We start from the raw sequence: 17,028 nt of genomic DNA on the forward strand, positions 1-17,028 counted from the left end.
ATTTTTTTTTTCTCCAGCTTGGGACCTAAGGAATTCGATTTCGGGCATACGTCCACGTCCCATATTTTACTACGGACCCTACGAAACCATTTAATCACGGGTTCGGGTCCATTTACCAAGAATGTTGACCAAAGTCAACTTTAACCCATTTTAAAGGCCAAATTCATTATTTTTTTCTAAAACTTCACATAAAAGCTTTTCGAAAACACGCTCAGACTGTGTACGCAAATCGAGGTAAGACAAAAAGAGGTTTTTAAGGCCTCGAGATACAGTTTTGACTTCTAAAACAAGATATGACCTATAGAGTCATCACAATCTGTTTCATGGGTTCCGTCACTGAATTTGCATTCCAAGTATTCTGTTTTGGTTCTACTTAACTTGAAAACTTTAGACTCCAAGGTCTATCTCCAAAGCTCCAACCTCGCATTAACTCCACTTCGTGTCTCGTCAATCAACAATATATCATCAGCAAATAGCATGCACCAAGGCACCGCCCCTTGAATGTGTCGCGACAGTACATCCATTGCCAATGCAAATAAAAATGGGCTAAGAGTTGATCCCAGGTGCAGCCCCATCACAATAGAGAAATGCTCCGAGTCAGCTCCCACAATCCTCGCCTGAGTCTTAGCACCATCATACATATCCTTAATCACCCTAATGTACGCCATCAGAATGTCGCTAACCTTCAAACACCTCCATAGAACCTCCATCGAAACTTTATCGTACGATTTCTCAAGGTCAATGAACTCCATATACAAGTCCTTCTTCCTCTCCCTATACTACTCCATTAATCTCTTTATCAGATGAATCACTTTCGTAGTAAAATGCCTCCATATGAATCCAAACTGATTCTCAGAAATAGACATGCACCTCCTCACCCTGGCCTCCACCACCCTCTCCCAAACCTTCATAGTGTGACTCAACAACTTGATACCCTTATAATTATTGTAATTTTGGATATCACCCTTGTTCTTGTACAGTGGGACCATCGTACTCCACTTCCACTTCCATCAGTCCTCTTTATGACCCCTAGGAAAGCCCTTCGTGACCCCAAAGACCTCTCTAGCAACTTTCCTAATGCAATTCGCAGTCGTGATCCACATACTAAACGCGTCCCCTTTCTCATCCAGACCCTCATAGCTAACAACTTCTCCCCTAACTCCTAAGCTTTGTCCTTGGTCAAGTTACCCCACTTGATCTTAGGTTGCCTGCACACCACCGTCTTCTTCCTACTCCTCTTCATCTCCAGGTCCATAAATAGGAGCTTTTGCTATTCTCTTCCGAAGAATATTACCTAACTCTATAGACTTCCCTATCAACGTCCCAATATTCTAGGACCCAACTCTCAGCCTAGAGGCTCTCTTATCCCCCTTTCCACCCCTGGACCCTACCCCCAGCCCCATCCGAGGACATGACCTTACTCTCACATCATTTACTACCACCACTATAAGCAAGAGGTATTAGGTAATCATTACCAATAAGAATAAATAGCGGGAACAAATGAATACAAACTAGGAATCTGAGAGCTAAAAACAACTCAAAGGCACTACTATGAGAAAAGTACGCAAGCAGTCACTAGAACAATGAATCTACCACGTCTAAGAAACTACCGCTATGCAAACAAAGAATTAAAAGGGATAGACGAAACCTTAATCTTAAACCACTAGTTGTAAAAGATAGAAAAACAAGCAAGTGTTGTCTACCGAAAGCAGTCAATCCAACTACGGGTTACCGTCAAGGCAGCCAAAACTAACAGATGTGTACACAAACAAAAATTGCCGACAAGGCAACAGTAAAGAGATGTGCGCAAATACAATTCAAGAAAGATAGAACATGGATTATATTCGGAGATGTCCGGATGCGCTTCCCAATTCGCTGTATGTTGCTGCCTCCCGAACCCGTGTGCTTAAGCCTGAGTACAATTGTCTATCCCGCCCTGTCCAAGATATAAGACAAAAACCACAAATTGCCTGGGTCGCCGCCTAGGGCGACTGGTACGGGCAATAAAATGGGGCAATGTAAGAAAGGAGAAAGAGCAGAGGAAGAAAGAGAAAAGAAAAGGGATTGTTGGACAATAGCTGTCACCGGCAATTTAGGGTTTGAAAAGATGAGGGAGAGAGACGAGAGTGAAAGAGAAATGGGAGAGAGTAGAGGGGTAATGCCTGGGACCTAAGGCTACCGCCGACAACAGGTTATTCCCGATGACCGGCGACTGACACCAAGAAACATGGAAAGGGGGAAAGGGGGGAAGAGATCGAGAGAAAGAGAAGGGGAGTAGGGAACAAAGAAAAGGGAGAGAACGAGAATAGGAGGAGAAGAGAAAACCTTACCTTACCTGCACCGATACGTGAAGTGTCCCCGGAAAAAAAGTGGCCGACAGAAATTTTTAGAAGCAACATTCTTGAGTGTTAGAGAGAGAAAAGGTCGAGCGTAGGAGCAAAAGTTCTCACGTAAGAATGAATTACCTACCTATTTTCACTTGAAGATAAATTTCGAAATTTTTCGAAAAATTTGAAAAACTCTAAAAGCTATTTTTAAATTTTTTTATTTTAAATTAATTACAAAAATTAAAAAGTCCAAAATTATATTCATATCCAAATAGAACAATAATTTACAAATATAGTAGCATTCCCCCTCCCCCTGCTATTTTACCGTTCTTAAGTCTAGACGCCCCCTAATGTACTGATGTGACATAATAGGCAATTTCCCCTAAAACGGCACCTCTAAAATAAAGAAAACACATCCCCATATGTTAGACCCCAAAAATGGAACTCGACGGGACAACAAGAGTGTTGTCATGAGGCAGCATGAGTGTTGCAAAGTTTGGTGCATGAGCAGCACCAATGTCAAAAATGGGAAACGGGCAAGTGATGGCCAAGGCTTTGACGGAGGCGAGGCAGCTTGGCAAGAGCTTGACAATGAGTTGCGGGCTAAGGATGGCACTTAATCATGGCAAAGGCATCAAGGCATGAGGCAGTGATGCCAAGGCAAGGCAAAAACGGATGGGCAAAGGCAAGCAAATGTGCAACGGAAAGGCAGTGCGCGGGCAGACTTGTCATGCCATTGAGTTGCGGCAAACGGGCCAAGTTCGTGGGCGGATGGCAAGGCTAATTGCGGCACAATGCAGCTGGATACAATGGCATTGGCGCCTGGTCCAGGCCATGGCACGAAATTGGGCAGCAAGTCTTGGATTGACAAAGTCAAAGGCGGTTATCGGCACATGCTGTGCACATGGGCAGCAGTTGAGCATTGTCCAAAAAGCTGGCAGGAGTTAGCACGTTTTTGAGGGCCATGATCTCATTATCTTTAGCATGATTTACATGATCCTAGTAGTTGGGGGTGTCAACTACACTAAGCTAAAGTAGTGGGCTGACTAAGCAAGTGCCTAAGCCTAAATATAGGCAACTATTGTGTAAATGGGGCTGGTTCATATGTTATAAATGGACAGCACCCTTCCCTTTTTGGAGAGAGAGAAAAACGTGTGAGAGCACACAATTGAGTTAGGAAGGAGTCCTAAACATGTTTTCAAGAGTGAAAACAACCTAAGGCTAAGAGTAGTCTTGTGAGGGTCAAGAGTGATCCTTATTTTGTACACGGATGTACTACGGAGTTTGAGTTTTCTTTGTATTCTCGAGTTAAATACAAAGTTGGGAAAAGAGTTTCCTGTATATTGTGCCTTTTGTTCACTTTAATTTTCTGTCCCTTCATTCAATTTTCCGTTGCCTAAATCAGTATCTACTTACTACGTTGAAAGCTGCCTAAATAAATCTAAGTCCAAAGTTGCAGAATTTTGGCCGAGTGTTGGAACAGGCTGAAGTCAAGTAGAGACTTGGCTGCCGCGCAGGCTGTTTTTGTGGAGCATAAAACACCCCTGTGACAACTGGTATCAGAGCGGAGCAGGTTCGTGACGGAGACACGACGGGCTGTGGCAGATTTCGTGGTCTTGTTCGAGAACATGGCTGGTGGTAACAATGAACTGCGAGAAAGGCTAACGAAACTGGAAGCATTGGTGGGAAATGTTCCTGATGATGAAGAATTTCAGACCCTTATGACAAGGCTTGCCTACCTTGAAGCAGAATTGGCAAGGCTAAGTCAAGAGAATGCGGATCTGAGGACGGAAACGGTGGTGCTACGACGTGCTGTGGGCGAGGATGCTCCTCAACGTGGTGCTGAACGTCTCAAGGTGAGAATTCCTGAACCTAAGGCATTTAGTGGTGCAAGGAGTGCACGTGAGTTGGAGAATTTTCTTTGGGATATGGAGCAGTACTTTCATGCTATTCGTGTGCAAGACGAAATGGAGAAAGTAACCTTGACTAGCATGTATTTGAGTGAAGATGCTAAGTTATGGTGGCGCACTCGTGTGGCTGAAGATGAAAGTTTGGGTAGACCAAAGATTGAGTCGTGGGAGCGGCTTAAAAAGGAATTGAAGGATCAGTTCCTTCCTAGTAATACATCTTGGATTGCTAGGGACAAACTGAAAAAGTTGAAACACACCGGATCAGTTAGAGCATATGTGAAAGAGTTCACATCTTTGATGCTGAGCATCAGCAACATGTCGGAAGAAGACAAGTTGCACAACTTCATGAGCGGGCTGCAACAGTGGGCACAACTCGAGTTGCGAAGGCAGAATATTCAAAGCCTTGCAAGTGCTGTGGCTGCGGCTGATGCATTGGGCGATTTTCACTTGAGTGATGAGACTTCTACTTCAAAGTCCAACGACGGAAAGAAGGACAAGGCAAAGGAGTGGAAGAAATGTGAAAATGGCAATGCACATGAAGACAAGGGGAAGGGAAAGCAGGAAGCTGGAACTTCAAGGAGCAAGGAGAAGGGCAGCAAATTCAGTGGTTGTTTCCTTTGTGATGGACCACATCGAGCGAGGGACTGTCCGAACAAGGCAGTGTTAAATGCCATGACTGCCGCGGAGAAGAGAGCTGCATTGGAGGCGCTAGACAGTGACAAACAAAGCTGTTGGTGTCAATGCAATTGTAGCTGAAGAGAAACGAGGTCAAGGTGCGTTGATTGTCAACCCCTTGGGACTCTTACATTGAGTTGACCTCGACGAGGACGTCGAGTTTCAAAGAGTGTGGGTGGTTTGTTAGACCCCCAAAAATGGAACTCGACGGGACAACAAGAGTGTTGTCATGAGGCAGCAAGAGTGTTGCAAAGTTTGGTGCATGAGCAGCACCAATGTCAAAAATGGGAAACGGGCAAGTGATGGCCAAGGCTTTGACGGAGGCGAGGCAGCTTGGCAAGAGCTTGACAATGAGTTGCGGGCTAAGGATGGCACTTAATCATGGCAAAGGCATCAAGGCATGAGGCAGTGATGCCAAGGCAAGGCAAAAACGGATGGGCAAAGGCAAGCAAATGTGCAACGGAAAGGCAGTGCGCGGGCAGACTTGTCATGCCATTGAGTTGCGGCAAACGGGCCAAGTTCGTGGGCGGATGGCAAGGCTAATTGCGGCACAATGCAGCTGGATACAATGGCATTGGCGCCTGGTCCAGGCCATGGCACGAAATTGGGCAGCAAGTCTTGGATTGACAAAGTCAAAGGCGGTTATCGGCACATGCTGTGCACATGGGCAGCAGTTGAGCATTGTCCAAAAAGCTGGCAGGAGTTAGCACGTTTTTGAGGGCCATGATCTCATTATCTTTAGCATGATTTACATGATCCTAGTAGTTGGGGGTGTCAACTACACTAAGCTAAAGTAGTGGGCTGACTAAGCAAGTGCCTAAGCCTAAATATAGGCAACTATTGTGTAAATGGGGCTGGTTCATATGTTATAAATGGACAGCACCCTTCCCTTTTTGGAGAGAGAGAAAAACGTGTGAGAGCACACAATTGAGTTAGGAAGGAGTCCTAAACATGTTTTCAAGAGTGAAAACAACCTAAGGCTAAGAGTAGTCTTGTGAGGGTCAAGAGTGATCCTTATTTTGTACACGGATGTACTACGGAGTTTGAGTTTTCTTTGTATTCTCGAGTTAAATACAAAGTTGGGAAAAGAGTTTCCTGTATATTGTGCCTTTTGTTCACTTTAATTTTCTGTCCCTTCATTCAATTTTCCGTTGCCTAAATCAGTATCTACTTACTACGTTGAAAGCTGCCTAAATAAATCTAAGTCCAAAGTTGCAGAATTTTGGCCGAGTGTTGGAACAGGCTGAAGTCAAGTAGAGACTTGGCTGCCGCGCAGGCTGTTTTTGTGGAGCATAAAACACCCCTGTGACACCTACCATGGTGGTGACGGGTGACGGAGAATTAGGGTTCGATTCCGGAGAGGGAGCCTGAGAAACGGCTACCACATCCAAGGAAGGCAGCAGGCGCGCAAATTACCCAATCCTGACACGGGGAGGTAGTGACAATAAATAACAATACCGGGCTCTATGAGTCTGGTAATTGGAATTTCAGGTATGTTTCATTATTTTTTCTATTTCTGTTATTTATCTATATATAACTATGCAGTTAGTTAAATTTTTGTGTATTTCTATGCTTTTCGTAACTCTGGATCTTAGGTATTTTGAGCCGCATTTTAACTTCCTGTTTGTTTAGTTCTTGAGTTTGTAATTGTTTTTTAATCTTTATTTTAGAGGGCTAACTCCTTTATCATTTTAATTTTGAATTTTTTAATTGGCATTTCTTTTTATTAAAAAGGAGTATTCTTTCCCTATAGAAGAAATGAGCATAATTTTTTTAATAAATAAAAAAATAGGAAAAGAAATATGGATTTAAGTTGTATACACTTGAGTTGGTAGTAGCAGGTTTTTAAGTGGCTAGATGTGTAAATATTATTTAGAGCGTCAGTGTATAATAATTATACCAAGAAATAAGTACAATAATAGATTTCGAACACAATAAAGCAAATGGGTTGTAGTAGAATTCCAATCTCGAACTCATAATGTTCAAATTCTAGATCTGACTCTGGTCATGTCATCAATGGACTAGGATAGTTCTGTTAAGAAGGAAATCTAGTGATACTAGAAATTGGGGGGGAAAGAGTTGGATGAATCATGAAATTTCTGATTGTAACTTTTCCGGATGTATTTTGTAGTAGAGTTTCAATTGTGTGGTAGAACTTTCAGGTTATAGAAAGTCGGGGGAAATAGTGGACCTAAACTTCCATATTTCTCCGAATTTGGAAAATCATAATAATGGGATTAGGTGAAAACAATAGTTTGATATTTGAAGACATGTCAGTCCGCTTTTGTTGCCATGGCATCTAGAGACGAGTGTAACTTATGACTAGTGGTGGCAAAATGGTTCAAAGAAAATAGTTATCCACCCATATTATCCACTAAAAAATAGGTTGGATAATGAACTTTTTAAAAACGGGTCAAATATGGATAAGAAACATATTATCCATTTTCTAAATGGATAACCAATGGATAACCAATGGGTCTAACTTTTACATTTGTAAAGTCTCATATTGGGGGTTCCTCAAGTTAAGGAGACTAAGAATTCTCCCAAAAGTGATGATATGCAAAAAGTCATGGATGATATAGTTACCCATATTATCTGCCTGTTAACCCGTTTTTTATCCGTATTAAATATGGGCGGGCCGGATAATTTATCCGTTTTAACCTGTTTTCGACCTGAACCATATCCGACCCGACCTGCCCGTTTGCTACTCCTACTTATGACATGATCATGAGATTGTGCATTTCTTTTGTAGTGAAGTTCCTTGGCACTTATTTGTGATGATATTGAAGAACATTGGTTTGCTTATGTTTCTTGAAAGAGAAAAAGAGGCATTTGGAACTATTATGCCCCTATTAAATTATTGCACCCGAATGTGTGACCTAGTGGTCAATGAAGTGGATTGAGAACCATGAGGTCTCAGGTTCAAATCTCAGCGGAGGCAAAACACCAGATGGTTTCTTTTCATCTGTCCAAGCCTTGGTAGATAGAGTTACCCGGTATCTGTGCTGGTGGAGGTAGTAGGTACCCCGTGAAATTAATCGAGGTGCACAAGCTGGTCCGAATACCTGTGTTATAAAAAATTGCTGCTATTAAATTTTTGTACCTCTTTCTTTACAAATAAGATAAAAAGTTATTTACAAATATGTATGCCATGCGCTATCTAAGGCAATTTCAGATTATTTGATTGTTGCCTTAATCTCTCAATTAACCCGGTGGCTGAATCTATGCGGCTGAATCTATCGTAGGTACTGGTACGTCATAATATTTATGTGACCAGCTCAATTCCCGTACCATCAGCAGCATAAAGGTATCGATTGTGTGTCTCCATGTTGCGGGAGGGTTAGCAGAGGCATGGCTTGTGCGATGACCGCCACTCGTCTCAAGGGTACATTACTGGTCTTGTGAAAATTAATATGCTAGACTTCATCTTATTAGAGACATGGGAAGAGAATTTTGGACTTTAACTATGTGCCATCTATTGTAAATGTACTCATGTTCTTGGTGGCTTTCTGTTTTGTCCCCTAAAGAATGGCATCCAACGTGTTGTTACAAAGTATTTTAGCAGACATAATTTAGCTGGCAGTTGTTGAGAGGTTGTACTGATTTTTGGTAGCCTATTCTCATTTTCTTCCTGGTAGTGGCCATTATATTATTCCTTTCTGAATGAAGATGAGCAAGATGCCGTGCTGTAGTTGGTTTTGCCTTGTGGTTTCTTTGTGTCACTGAAAGATCTTTATAATGCTGAAGTTCTGTCAAAATTTCAAGGGTTGTTTTTTTTTAAATCGGTAAAATTTCAAGGGTTGTTTTACTTAAATTAATTGCATGAAATGACCACTTCCAAGATGCAACTTGATATTGCCCAACTCCTGCTTATGCATGTGCATTTGTTTTCTATCCAGGCCCTTACTTGTTGCATCTGATTGCAGGTTTGTTGAGCCATCAGCTGCTAGTCGTTGCTATCTGGTTGGCCAGCTATCAGAATGTAGTGGCTCTACATGTGCCACATAAAACAGGCGAAACTTCTTCCACATCTGAACTGGCTAGCCCTCCCAAAAGTGGAATCTTTGAACCAATTGAGATACCGCCTGCTGTCATACCTCATTATCCTTTCCCGGTGAAGTCATTGCCACCAATGTACCCTTCGTTTCCGAAGACATATGACCCTGTCTTGACTGGAAGATGCCCTGTGAATTTCTCTGTTATTTCAAGCATCACAGATAAGACAGCATCTGATTGTACTCGGTCTTTGTCAACAGTTGTAGGAAATGTAATATGCTGTCCTCAGTTCAATAGCTTACTCCGCATATTCCAGGGATTTTACAGCAACCATTCTGATACTTTAGTTTTACAAAGTGCGGTAGCTGATGATTGTTTTAGAGATATCATCAGTATATTAGCTAGTAAAGGAGCAAACAGCTCAATTCCTGGCCTATGCTCTGTGAAGTCATCAAATATAACTGGTGGGTCTTGTCCTGTGAAGGACATTGGCACTTTCGAGAAAACAGTGAATACAAGCAAGTTGTTGGAGGCGTGCAGCACAGTTGATACTCTTAAAGAATGCTGTAGGCCTGTTTGCCAGCATGCTATTTCTGAGGCCGTGCTTCAGATCTCAGGAATAAAGACGAGTCATGGTGGTAAGAACATAGTTGGAGTGCCTAGTGAAATTGATACACTTAGTGACTGTAAAGGAGTGGTCTATTCGTGGATTGCAAGAAAACTACGATTTGATGATGCCAATTCTGCATTTCGGTTGTTATCTTCCTGCAAAGTTAACAAAGGTTAGTTTTTGTCACATCTGGCCCTGAACGTGTTTGTGAAATTTTTATTCTTCTAGAAGAACTCATGTTTCTCGTTCTGTTCTATTTGACTATGCTATTTCCTCCAAAATTTGTTATGGTGAACCTGACTCTAATCTCATATTTATATTTTTGTCAACATGGGGTTCGGATGTTTGATTTTTGGCCACTCCGACTGAGACGCATTCAGTAGAAATTTTTCTATCGCCATAGGGGTTAAAATAACAGCCCATGACTTCTAATTGTTAATGGAGCAACAAGCCAACAACAACAACAACGACCCAGTAAAATTCCACAAAGTGCGGTCTGGGGAGGGTAGAGTGTACGCAGACCTTACCCCTACCCCGATAGGGCTGTTAATGGAGCAAGTTTGCCTCAAATATATTGTATGCCCCCTGCCACACATCTAAATGTAATTGTCTATCCAAAACCGAACCAAGGAATACTTTTACGTTCTAATTGAATATATGTGATTTGAAATATATAACACAGGCTGGAATGATGTAGTTGTGGTCATGAAAGCATTTGAACAACTCAAACTTGTGGTCTTTATGAGAATGTTACGGCAAATGTTATTGCACTTAATGGCTAGGTTAAAGCTTTGGCTTAATTCATGGTTTTGACGCATGGTTAATGTTTCTGAATAGCTCTCTTTTTTTAAAGAAATTTTTAATTGTTGCATCATCGTACATGTTAGCCTACCATTGAATAATGTGAATTGCCTTTAGTTTTGTTTCTGGAAATGATTTACTATACAGATTAGATTATTGTAATGCTAACCTTGCATGTTAGCGTTTGAGGATCAAATCTTCTGTCCTTTTTCTTTTGGGATGAAAATTAAATCTTCAGTCTTTCATGCTGATCCCGGTTAGGATGTTGCTTTAGGAACCTATAGGACCTAGCTTTCGAGGGCTCACGAATGATCTTTGTTTAGTAAGATCTGGTATCTTCCTTGTGACTTGTCAGAGCAGTGCTTTCATCCTTTCCTATTTGAACTAAAATTGTGGTTTGAAAATCACAACACTGACTGATAAAACAAATGTATATTTTCCATATTAACCGTGAAGGACATAGAGATTAGCAAAATTCGTCGAGGTGAAGATGACTGAATTAACATCAGCTTCCCCCCCCCCCCACCCCCCAAAAAAAAAAAAAAAAGAAAGAAAAATCTATTGGTGACTAAAATAAAATATTACTAAATTCCTTTCTACCACTGAAAAAGGGTGCATTCCTTGCAACTGGAGAAGTAAAAAATTCAACTAAGTAATTCTAGTTAGCTGTACAACTTATATAAGCAAGTGCTTATATTTGTCCTTAATTCTTATGGCTTGTGTTACTGTGTCTTGCAAAAGGCTCAATTACAATCTGATCCTGTTATAACTTTTGAATAAATGTGTTTTTTCTTTTGCGCGCTTGGCTTCCAAGGTTCACCTACTCTGTAGAGATATGCCATTTTCGGCTACTTACAAGAAACCTTGACACTTTGCGCATCCTTAAAGTTAATTCCTCCCCCCCCTCTCCCAAAAAAAAAAAAAGAAAAAAGAAAATTGCACATCCTTAAGAACATAGCTTTATTTTGGATTTTTATCTTCTATTTGCCACAAGTTGGACATATTTTGCCAACTTTTTCTCCTCCATATGAAATTATCCAGTTCTTTCCTTAGAATTAAGGTCAAATAATATGAAATGAAGAAGCAGCTACCTTCGATGGATTAGAGTTGTATATGGTCCGGTTAAAATGGGATTATGCTTGAGATCTAAGTTGCTTGGACTCTTCACTTTCGGTGCTGCACCCATGTCGACATGACGTGAGTGTGGGTGTGTGATCCATACCGGAACTGGTCAACCGATTTTGATTACTTTGGCCAAAATCGACGGAGAAATTCGGCATAGATACAATAATTTTTGAAATCAAAATACAAACTACGGTGAAATTGAAGAAAATAAAATACCTTTTATATAGAAATTTCTATGTCAGTCCTTTTCCTTTTATCTCCTCGGATTCTCCTCTTGATCAATATTTTCTCCTTCTCGGAATACATTGTAAGTTTTTCGCATAATGTCTCATAATATAGACATATTTTTATAACTCTATTTTTAGATATTTGAATTATTTTTAGTCAAATCCCTGCACCCATATTTGTACTTGGATTCATACCCCCCGAATCTTGAAATTTAGATCATGAAGGATCCGACCTCTAGATTCGCACCCATACCGGACACCTGCACCCGAGTCCGAGCAACTTAGCTTGAGATCAGAGATAAGAAGTCATCCACTTGTTGTATATTCATGTCTTTCTTACCCCAAATGAGAAGGATAAACAGTTTGTGGATTATCCACGTTTATCAAAAGTCTAAACTCGAATATTTTCTTAAATCTATTTGTACCTGTGTACCATACCTTCTACAACAACCATAACAAACATGCCTCAAACCAAAACTAGTTCGGGTTGGCTCACACCAGCAGAATTGTACTATTCGTTCTAGCATATTTCAGTTGTGATTAGGGGCATATTTTTAATCATGTTTTCTTTTGGTTTGCAGCGTGTCCCCTGGAATTCAAGCAACCATTAGAAGTGATCAATGCGTGCAGAAATTTAGCCGCTCCTAGTCCTTCATGTTGTAGCTCATTAAATGCCTATATTACTGGGATGCAGAGGCAGATGTTGATTACAAATCAGCAAGCAATTATGTGTGCTGCGGCGTTTGGTTCTATGTTACAGAAGGCTGGGGTCATGACAAATGTTTATGAGCTTTGTGATGTTGACTTGAAAGACTTTAGTCTTCAAGGTGATTGTTCATTTTTTAATTTTGTTTTTTAATTGCTTGTTGATTTCTATTCTATTGTTTTTATCTGATGTTCGCTTTCTTTATGATTGGCGTCTGTTTGCAATGGAGCAGCATATGGGCAAGAAGGTACTAACTCTATTATTTTGTATGCTTTTTCATTCTCTGATTTGCTGTTAATAAATATTGGCCCGTGTTTCTTTCTTTAGCATAAAGCACTCAATTTTATAAATTTTCATACGAAGATATTTGGATATAAGTTTTTATTTCTCTCAGAAACTCTGAACTTGTTATGCTATTATACATATCAGTCGTTTCAACCAATATAAGCTCCTAAAGAACTTGGAACTTTTAGACAGATTGAGAAATTGCAGTTTTGTTACTGTTGTAGGACTCCGTATTTCCATCTGCCATAATGGTGTAATAAAGATTATATGGGCTAATTACCGTGGGAGGTAGCAGGTAATTGGTGGAATAGTTGAGGTGCGCGCAAGCTGGCCTGGGTATCACCATCATAATATATTTCTTTTTTAAAATAAAGATATTATGGGCCTTCTGTATCTCATGCCGACGATAGTTATTACCTCTTTCCACAGCCCTGCAACTATTGTTTTATCTAATATTAGCATACATTTAGTACTGTTGGGCTGTGAGTTGAAGTGAGTTTCTTTTTCCATTTTCTCGATAAACTGAATCTAAACTTTCAGCCCTTACTCTTAGTGACGAGAATATGAATAATTGCTCTATGGTACCGTACAAGTATCATGATACCTTAGAGCAGGTTCCCTACAGCTAGCTTACTAGTCATAATAAGTGAGTATTCGCCTTTGATAATTAAGCTACTTAACTCTCTTGCAACAGTGTGCACCCTCACGGCTATATAAAGGTGTCATTGGGTTATTTTCAATTGATTACCTGCTGATTTCATGGGATGGGACCATCAAACATAGTTGCTCAATGACGATTTGTAAGAGCATGAATGCAAGGAATTGCCTTGCATTCCTTATATTGTTTAGGGTGAAGAAATACAAAGAAAAGTTAATAATCCTAACAAAAGCAGCACCAGTGCCATCTGCTCTAATAAAGTTCTGTCATTTTTTAGTAGGTTGTCACTGCTTTTAAGCTTGGCAATTTCGCTACTCCCTGATTCACCTATTTAATTCCACAATTTGCATGCATACAACTTATGAGAAGTGAGCACTTGAAAGATTATCCTCTAGCTTAGGGATAGCTGGAATTTTATGCATGCATCTGCTGTTGTTGGTAAGCAAACTGAAATTCGTAACTGCGTTTGACTGAAAAAATAAGTGCAACTGCGTGTTACAATGCCAGTATTTTGTCAGCGTTGCTTTTTGCCTTGTGGAATGCATCTTAGGTTTTCTTGGTGTAGGTTGTACTTATTATGTCATTTAAATTAATTAGCAGGGTGCTTACTTCGAAGTTATCCAGCAGATCTGGTGTATGACAACTCAACAGGTTTCAGCTTTACTTGCGACTTAAATGACAATATTGCTGCTCCATGGCCTTCATCATTGACCGGCACATCTTTTTCTCTATGTGCTCCCGGTAATTGACTTAACTTCACATTAAATTCTCTTTCTGCCAAAGTGAAGCTACTTTTGGCATATAGCTCCATATTAATTATCTTTACGGTAAATAAATGTCTTGATGAATTGCTTCAATTTGCAGAGATGTCGTTGCCGGCATTACCAACATCAGAGACATTAGGAAATTCTAGTGAGTATCTTTCATTTTCAACATTCTTTTGTTTATTCCTGTGATGATATTTGTTTTCAAACGTCATGCTAGGTAGTATTTTTTGCTTTCTTCTCAAGATGGAATTGCATTTATCATTTCCCTTGAAAAGTGAGTTTTAGCCATTGGACGACAATTGCATCCTATCAAGTGAGAGACTGAAATAGATTTCTGTTTCTATTATGGATAAAAACTATATAGAACTACATACGCAACTGTCTTTTCATGAAATATTTTGCAAATTCTCCTCCGCTTTTCTTCCTTTTTTCTTGGTAGTGGGGTGGGGGATGGTGTACACTATTAGTGCCATGTTTTGTTCTTTAAGAAAGGTCGTAGTGCCATGTTAATGTAGGAATTACTCTTTTTTTAGGTTATATACTGATGCATGTATTGATGCCGTGATTGCAGGCTGTCCCCGTGGTGGAGTGGATCTCCTTGTGCCCATTCTTTTGTTTTTTGTTTCTATATTGTTTTCAAGAGATTTTCCAGAAAGCTGATCCAGTTTGAATTAGAGCCCTGTAGGTAGATAGTGAATGACCAGATCACGTGTATATATTTGAGTATCCTTCCTTATGTATAGCAGCTCTCTTTTTTGCCAAGTCGATTCATGGTTTTGCAATTAGGATAATCTACAGATTGCTTGCAAGCTTGTCTGTTATACTTCTAATACTTGCTCTGCTATTTTGCCCACGCTGGTGGAGCAAAAGTTGTAAGTCTTAATACTATTAAAAAAAGGAGGGGAAAAACGTGCTGCAGAGCACAACTACCGTCGTCTTCCTGCATGTACGAAAAATTTAGAGTAAAAACAGATAAGAGCAACAAATGAAGAGGTCTGAGTTCTTTCATCCTGTGTTGCTAGATATTATGATAGTACTGTGCTGGATAAAAGCCAAAGAAGAACAATAGTACTTATATTTTCATTTTTTGTTCTTTTTCCACCTTGCTGCTGCTAGGGATTTAACATACTAGAGAAAACAAGAATGAGAAATCCAGTCGGGAAATGAAGTATTCCCCTAGACCTCTCCAGTAGAAACACAAAAATAAAAGGAGACAATTAGTTCTTGAAGATTTAATTTTGTGTCTAAGAGAAATCTGCTATGTTAACAGGTGCATAATCCTTGTACCATCTCTATTATTTAATCCAACGGCTAACTTTGCAGCAAATAATAAGTTATTGTATTTCAACCTTTTCACTGTACTAACTCTCCCTTTAGGTCACTAGCGCTATCTTTTCAGCTGCTTGTTACCATGCAAAGAATTTAAACTTCAATAAAATAACATTGTGATAGATATAATTTATTACTTTTTATTCATATCTTTACAAGCTCAGACAAAGGATGCAAACATAATTGCACATTAGAAATCACCTGAGTAATAATAAACTCAGGCCTTATTGCACACATATGATATGAGTATGTATAGAGATTTTAGTTAATTATTACATTTTTGAGAAGGATGAGTTAATCTTGGGTTCCAGTACAAATTAATGATCCATCAGTGCGGAAAAGTTTACAACCTTCATCTGCTGTGCAACAGTTGACACATACTGGACTAATTTGCTCATCTCCTGAAGAGGGACAAGTCATGTATGCCACTTCATTATCACAAAACTGGAGACATGACTTGGCATTTACATATTTCACCTCACCAATTCCCAACAGAAATATACCTATAAATTAAAGCACCCAAATCAACACAAAGTAAAGATATAAAATGACATTTTGGCTATATATATATATATATCAAAGAAGCCTTACCAGATAATAGGAGGAGAGAAAGGATACTAGCTTTGTAAAAGGCCATTTTTCTCTGAATGCGCTGATTTGAGGATGTTATCCTCTTAAGCTATTTATTTATAGAGCTAACAAAAGATTACTAAAATACAACTAGGAATGACAATTTCTCATTCCGGATTTAGATAACTAAAATAGTTGTAAAAATGGACCAGATTTTGCGTCAAACGAAACTCAATGCAGCCTTCACATTAGATTGTATCTATGACCTAACTGTTTGAATCTTTTGGTATAGTAAAATAGCACGGGCTAGCCAGTTTTCGGACTGGTCATTCAAAAATAGCCAGCGTTTGCAAAGTCATTGAAAAATAGCCACTATTTTGCTGCAATAGGGACCGGTCCAGCATAATATACTGGAGATCGGTGCATCTATGTATGAACTTCCAGCATATTATACTGAAACTCCAACACGCGAAAGTTTCAGCATAATATACTGGAGATTGGAGCACCTGTGTATGAACTTCCAGCATATTATACTGGACCGGTATATTATACTAGAACTCTAGTATATTATGCTGGAGTTTCAGTATACTTATGCTGGAACTCCATTATAATATACTGGAGTTCCAGTATACTTATGCTGGAACTCCATTATAATATACTGGAGTTCCAGTATACTTATGCTGGAACTCCAATATATTATGTTGGAGTATTTTTCGAATTTTGAACAGTATTTTCGTTCAGATTTATCTTTACATGAAAAGTGGCTAAATTTTGATTACTTTTGAAACTGTGGCTATTTTTGAATGACCACTTGTAAATCTGGCTATTTTTTAATTTATCCCTTTGGTATTCCTTAAAAAAAACACATGTTTAACCAAAAGATTATTCCATCCAGTAATTTAAAATTCATCTTCATCTATCTCCAATATGGAATTTGAATATTACAACTCAAATTTTGAGCCATAATACCACATATTTCGTTTGAGAACATTGTGGGTTTGAGATTGAGATTCACTTGAACATTTTTTTTTCCCTGAAAATA

General features: G+C 39.5%; 3 protein-coding genes and 1 long non-coding RNA gene across 7 annotated transcripts; 2 read left to right on the forward strand and 2 right to left on the reverse strand.

Annotated features, from left to right (window-relative positions):
- Positions 1-401: 401 nt before the first annotated feature.
- LOC138882959 (secreted RxLR effector protein 78-like) lies at positions 402-752 on the reverse strand. Its single transcript, XM_070163608.1, has one exon. It carries the CDS (start codon positions 750-752, stop codon positions 402-404), a length of 351 nt encoding a protein of 116 aa, XP_070019709.1.
- Positions 753-3,955: 3,203 nt separating this feature from the next.
- LOC138882960 (uncharacterized) lies at positions 3,956-4,993 on the forward strand. Its single transcript, XM_070163609.1, has one exon. It carries the CDS (start codon positions 3,956-3,958, stop codon positions 4,991-4,993), a length of 1,038 nt encoding a protein of 345 aa, XP_070019710.1.
- Positions 4,994-8,108: 3,115 nt separating this feature from the next.
- LOC104234562 (uncharacterized GPI-anchored protein At1g61900-like) lies at positions 8,109-14,849 on the forward strand. 4 transcript variants are annotated; one of them, XM_070165088.1, is made up of 7 exons: positions 8,109-8,297; positions 8,839-9,690; positions 12,253-12,498; positions 12,610-12,624; positions 13,918-14,061; positions 14,185-14,232; positions 14,659-14,849. In XM_070165088.1, exons 1-7 carry the CDS (start codon positions 8,264-8,266, stop codon positions 14,745-14,747), a joined length of 1,428 nt encoding a protein of 475 aa, XP_070021189.1. In that variant the 5' UTR covers positions 8,109-8,263; the 3' UTR covers positions 14,748-14,849. The 4 variants fall into 4 exon arrangements, with proteins under 4 accessions (XP_070021189.1, XP_070021190.1, XP_070021192.1 ...); XM_070165089.1 differs by having other exon boundaries at positions 13,921-14,061; XM_070165091.1 differs by having other exon boundaries at positions 13,948-14,061.
- Positions 14,850-15,536: 687 nt separating this feature from the next.
- On the reverse strand, positions 15,537-16,093 carry LOC104234561 (uncharacterized). Its single transcript, XR_011404510.1, has 2 exons — positions 16,008-16,093; positions 15,537-15,919 (listed from the first exon to the last, which is right to left on the reverse strand). It is a non-coding gene; the product is annotated as an uncharacterized lncRNA (long non-coding RNA).
- Between the last annotated feature and the right edge of the window lie 935 nt (positions 16,094-17,028).

This window comes from Nicotiana sylvestris, chromosome 12 (assembly GCF_000393655.2).
Source record: "Nicotiana sylvestris chromosome 12, ASM39365v2, whole genome shotgun sequence".
In the NCBI taxonomy this organism is placed as follows: Eukaryota; Viridiplantae; Streptophyta; class Magnoliopsida; order Solanales; family Solanaceae; genus Nicotiana; species Nicotiana sylvestris.

Excerpts from the sequence above, each read along its gene's own strand:
- LOC104234562 (XM_070165088.1), top strand. The coding sequence starts at position 8,264 with ATGGCTTGTGCGATGACCGCCACTCGTCTCAAGG. Across the intron at positions 8,298-8,838 it reads GACCGCCACTCGTCTCAAGG|GTTTGTTGAGCCATCAGCTG; the intron begins GTACATTACTGG and ends ATCTGATTGCAG. Across the intron at positions 14,062-14,184 it reads TTTTTCTCTATGTGCTCCCG|AGATGTCGTTGCCGGCATTA; the intron begins GTAATTGACTTA and ends TTCAATTTGCAG.
- LOC138882960 (XM_070163609.1), top strand. The coding sequence starts at position 3,956 with ATGGCTGGTGGTAACAATGAACTGCGAGAAAGGCTAACGAAACTGGAA.
- LOC138882959 (XM_070163608.1), bottom strand. The coding sequence starts at position 752 with ATGGAGTTCATTGACCTTGAGAAATCGTACGATAAAGTTTCGATGGAG.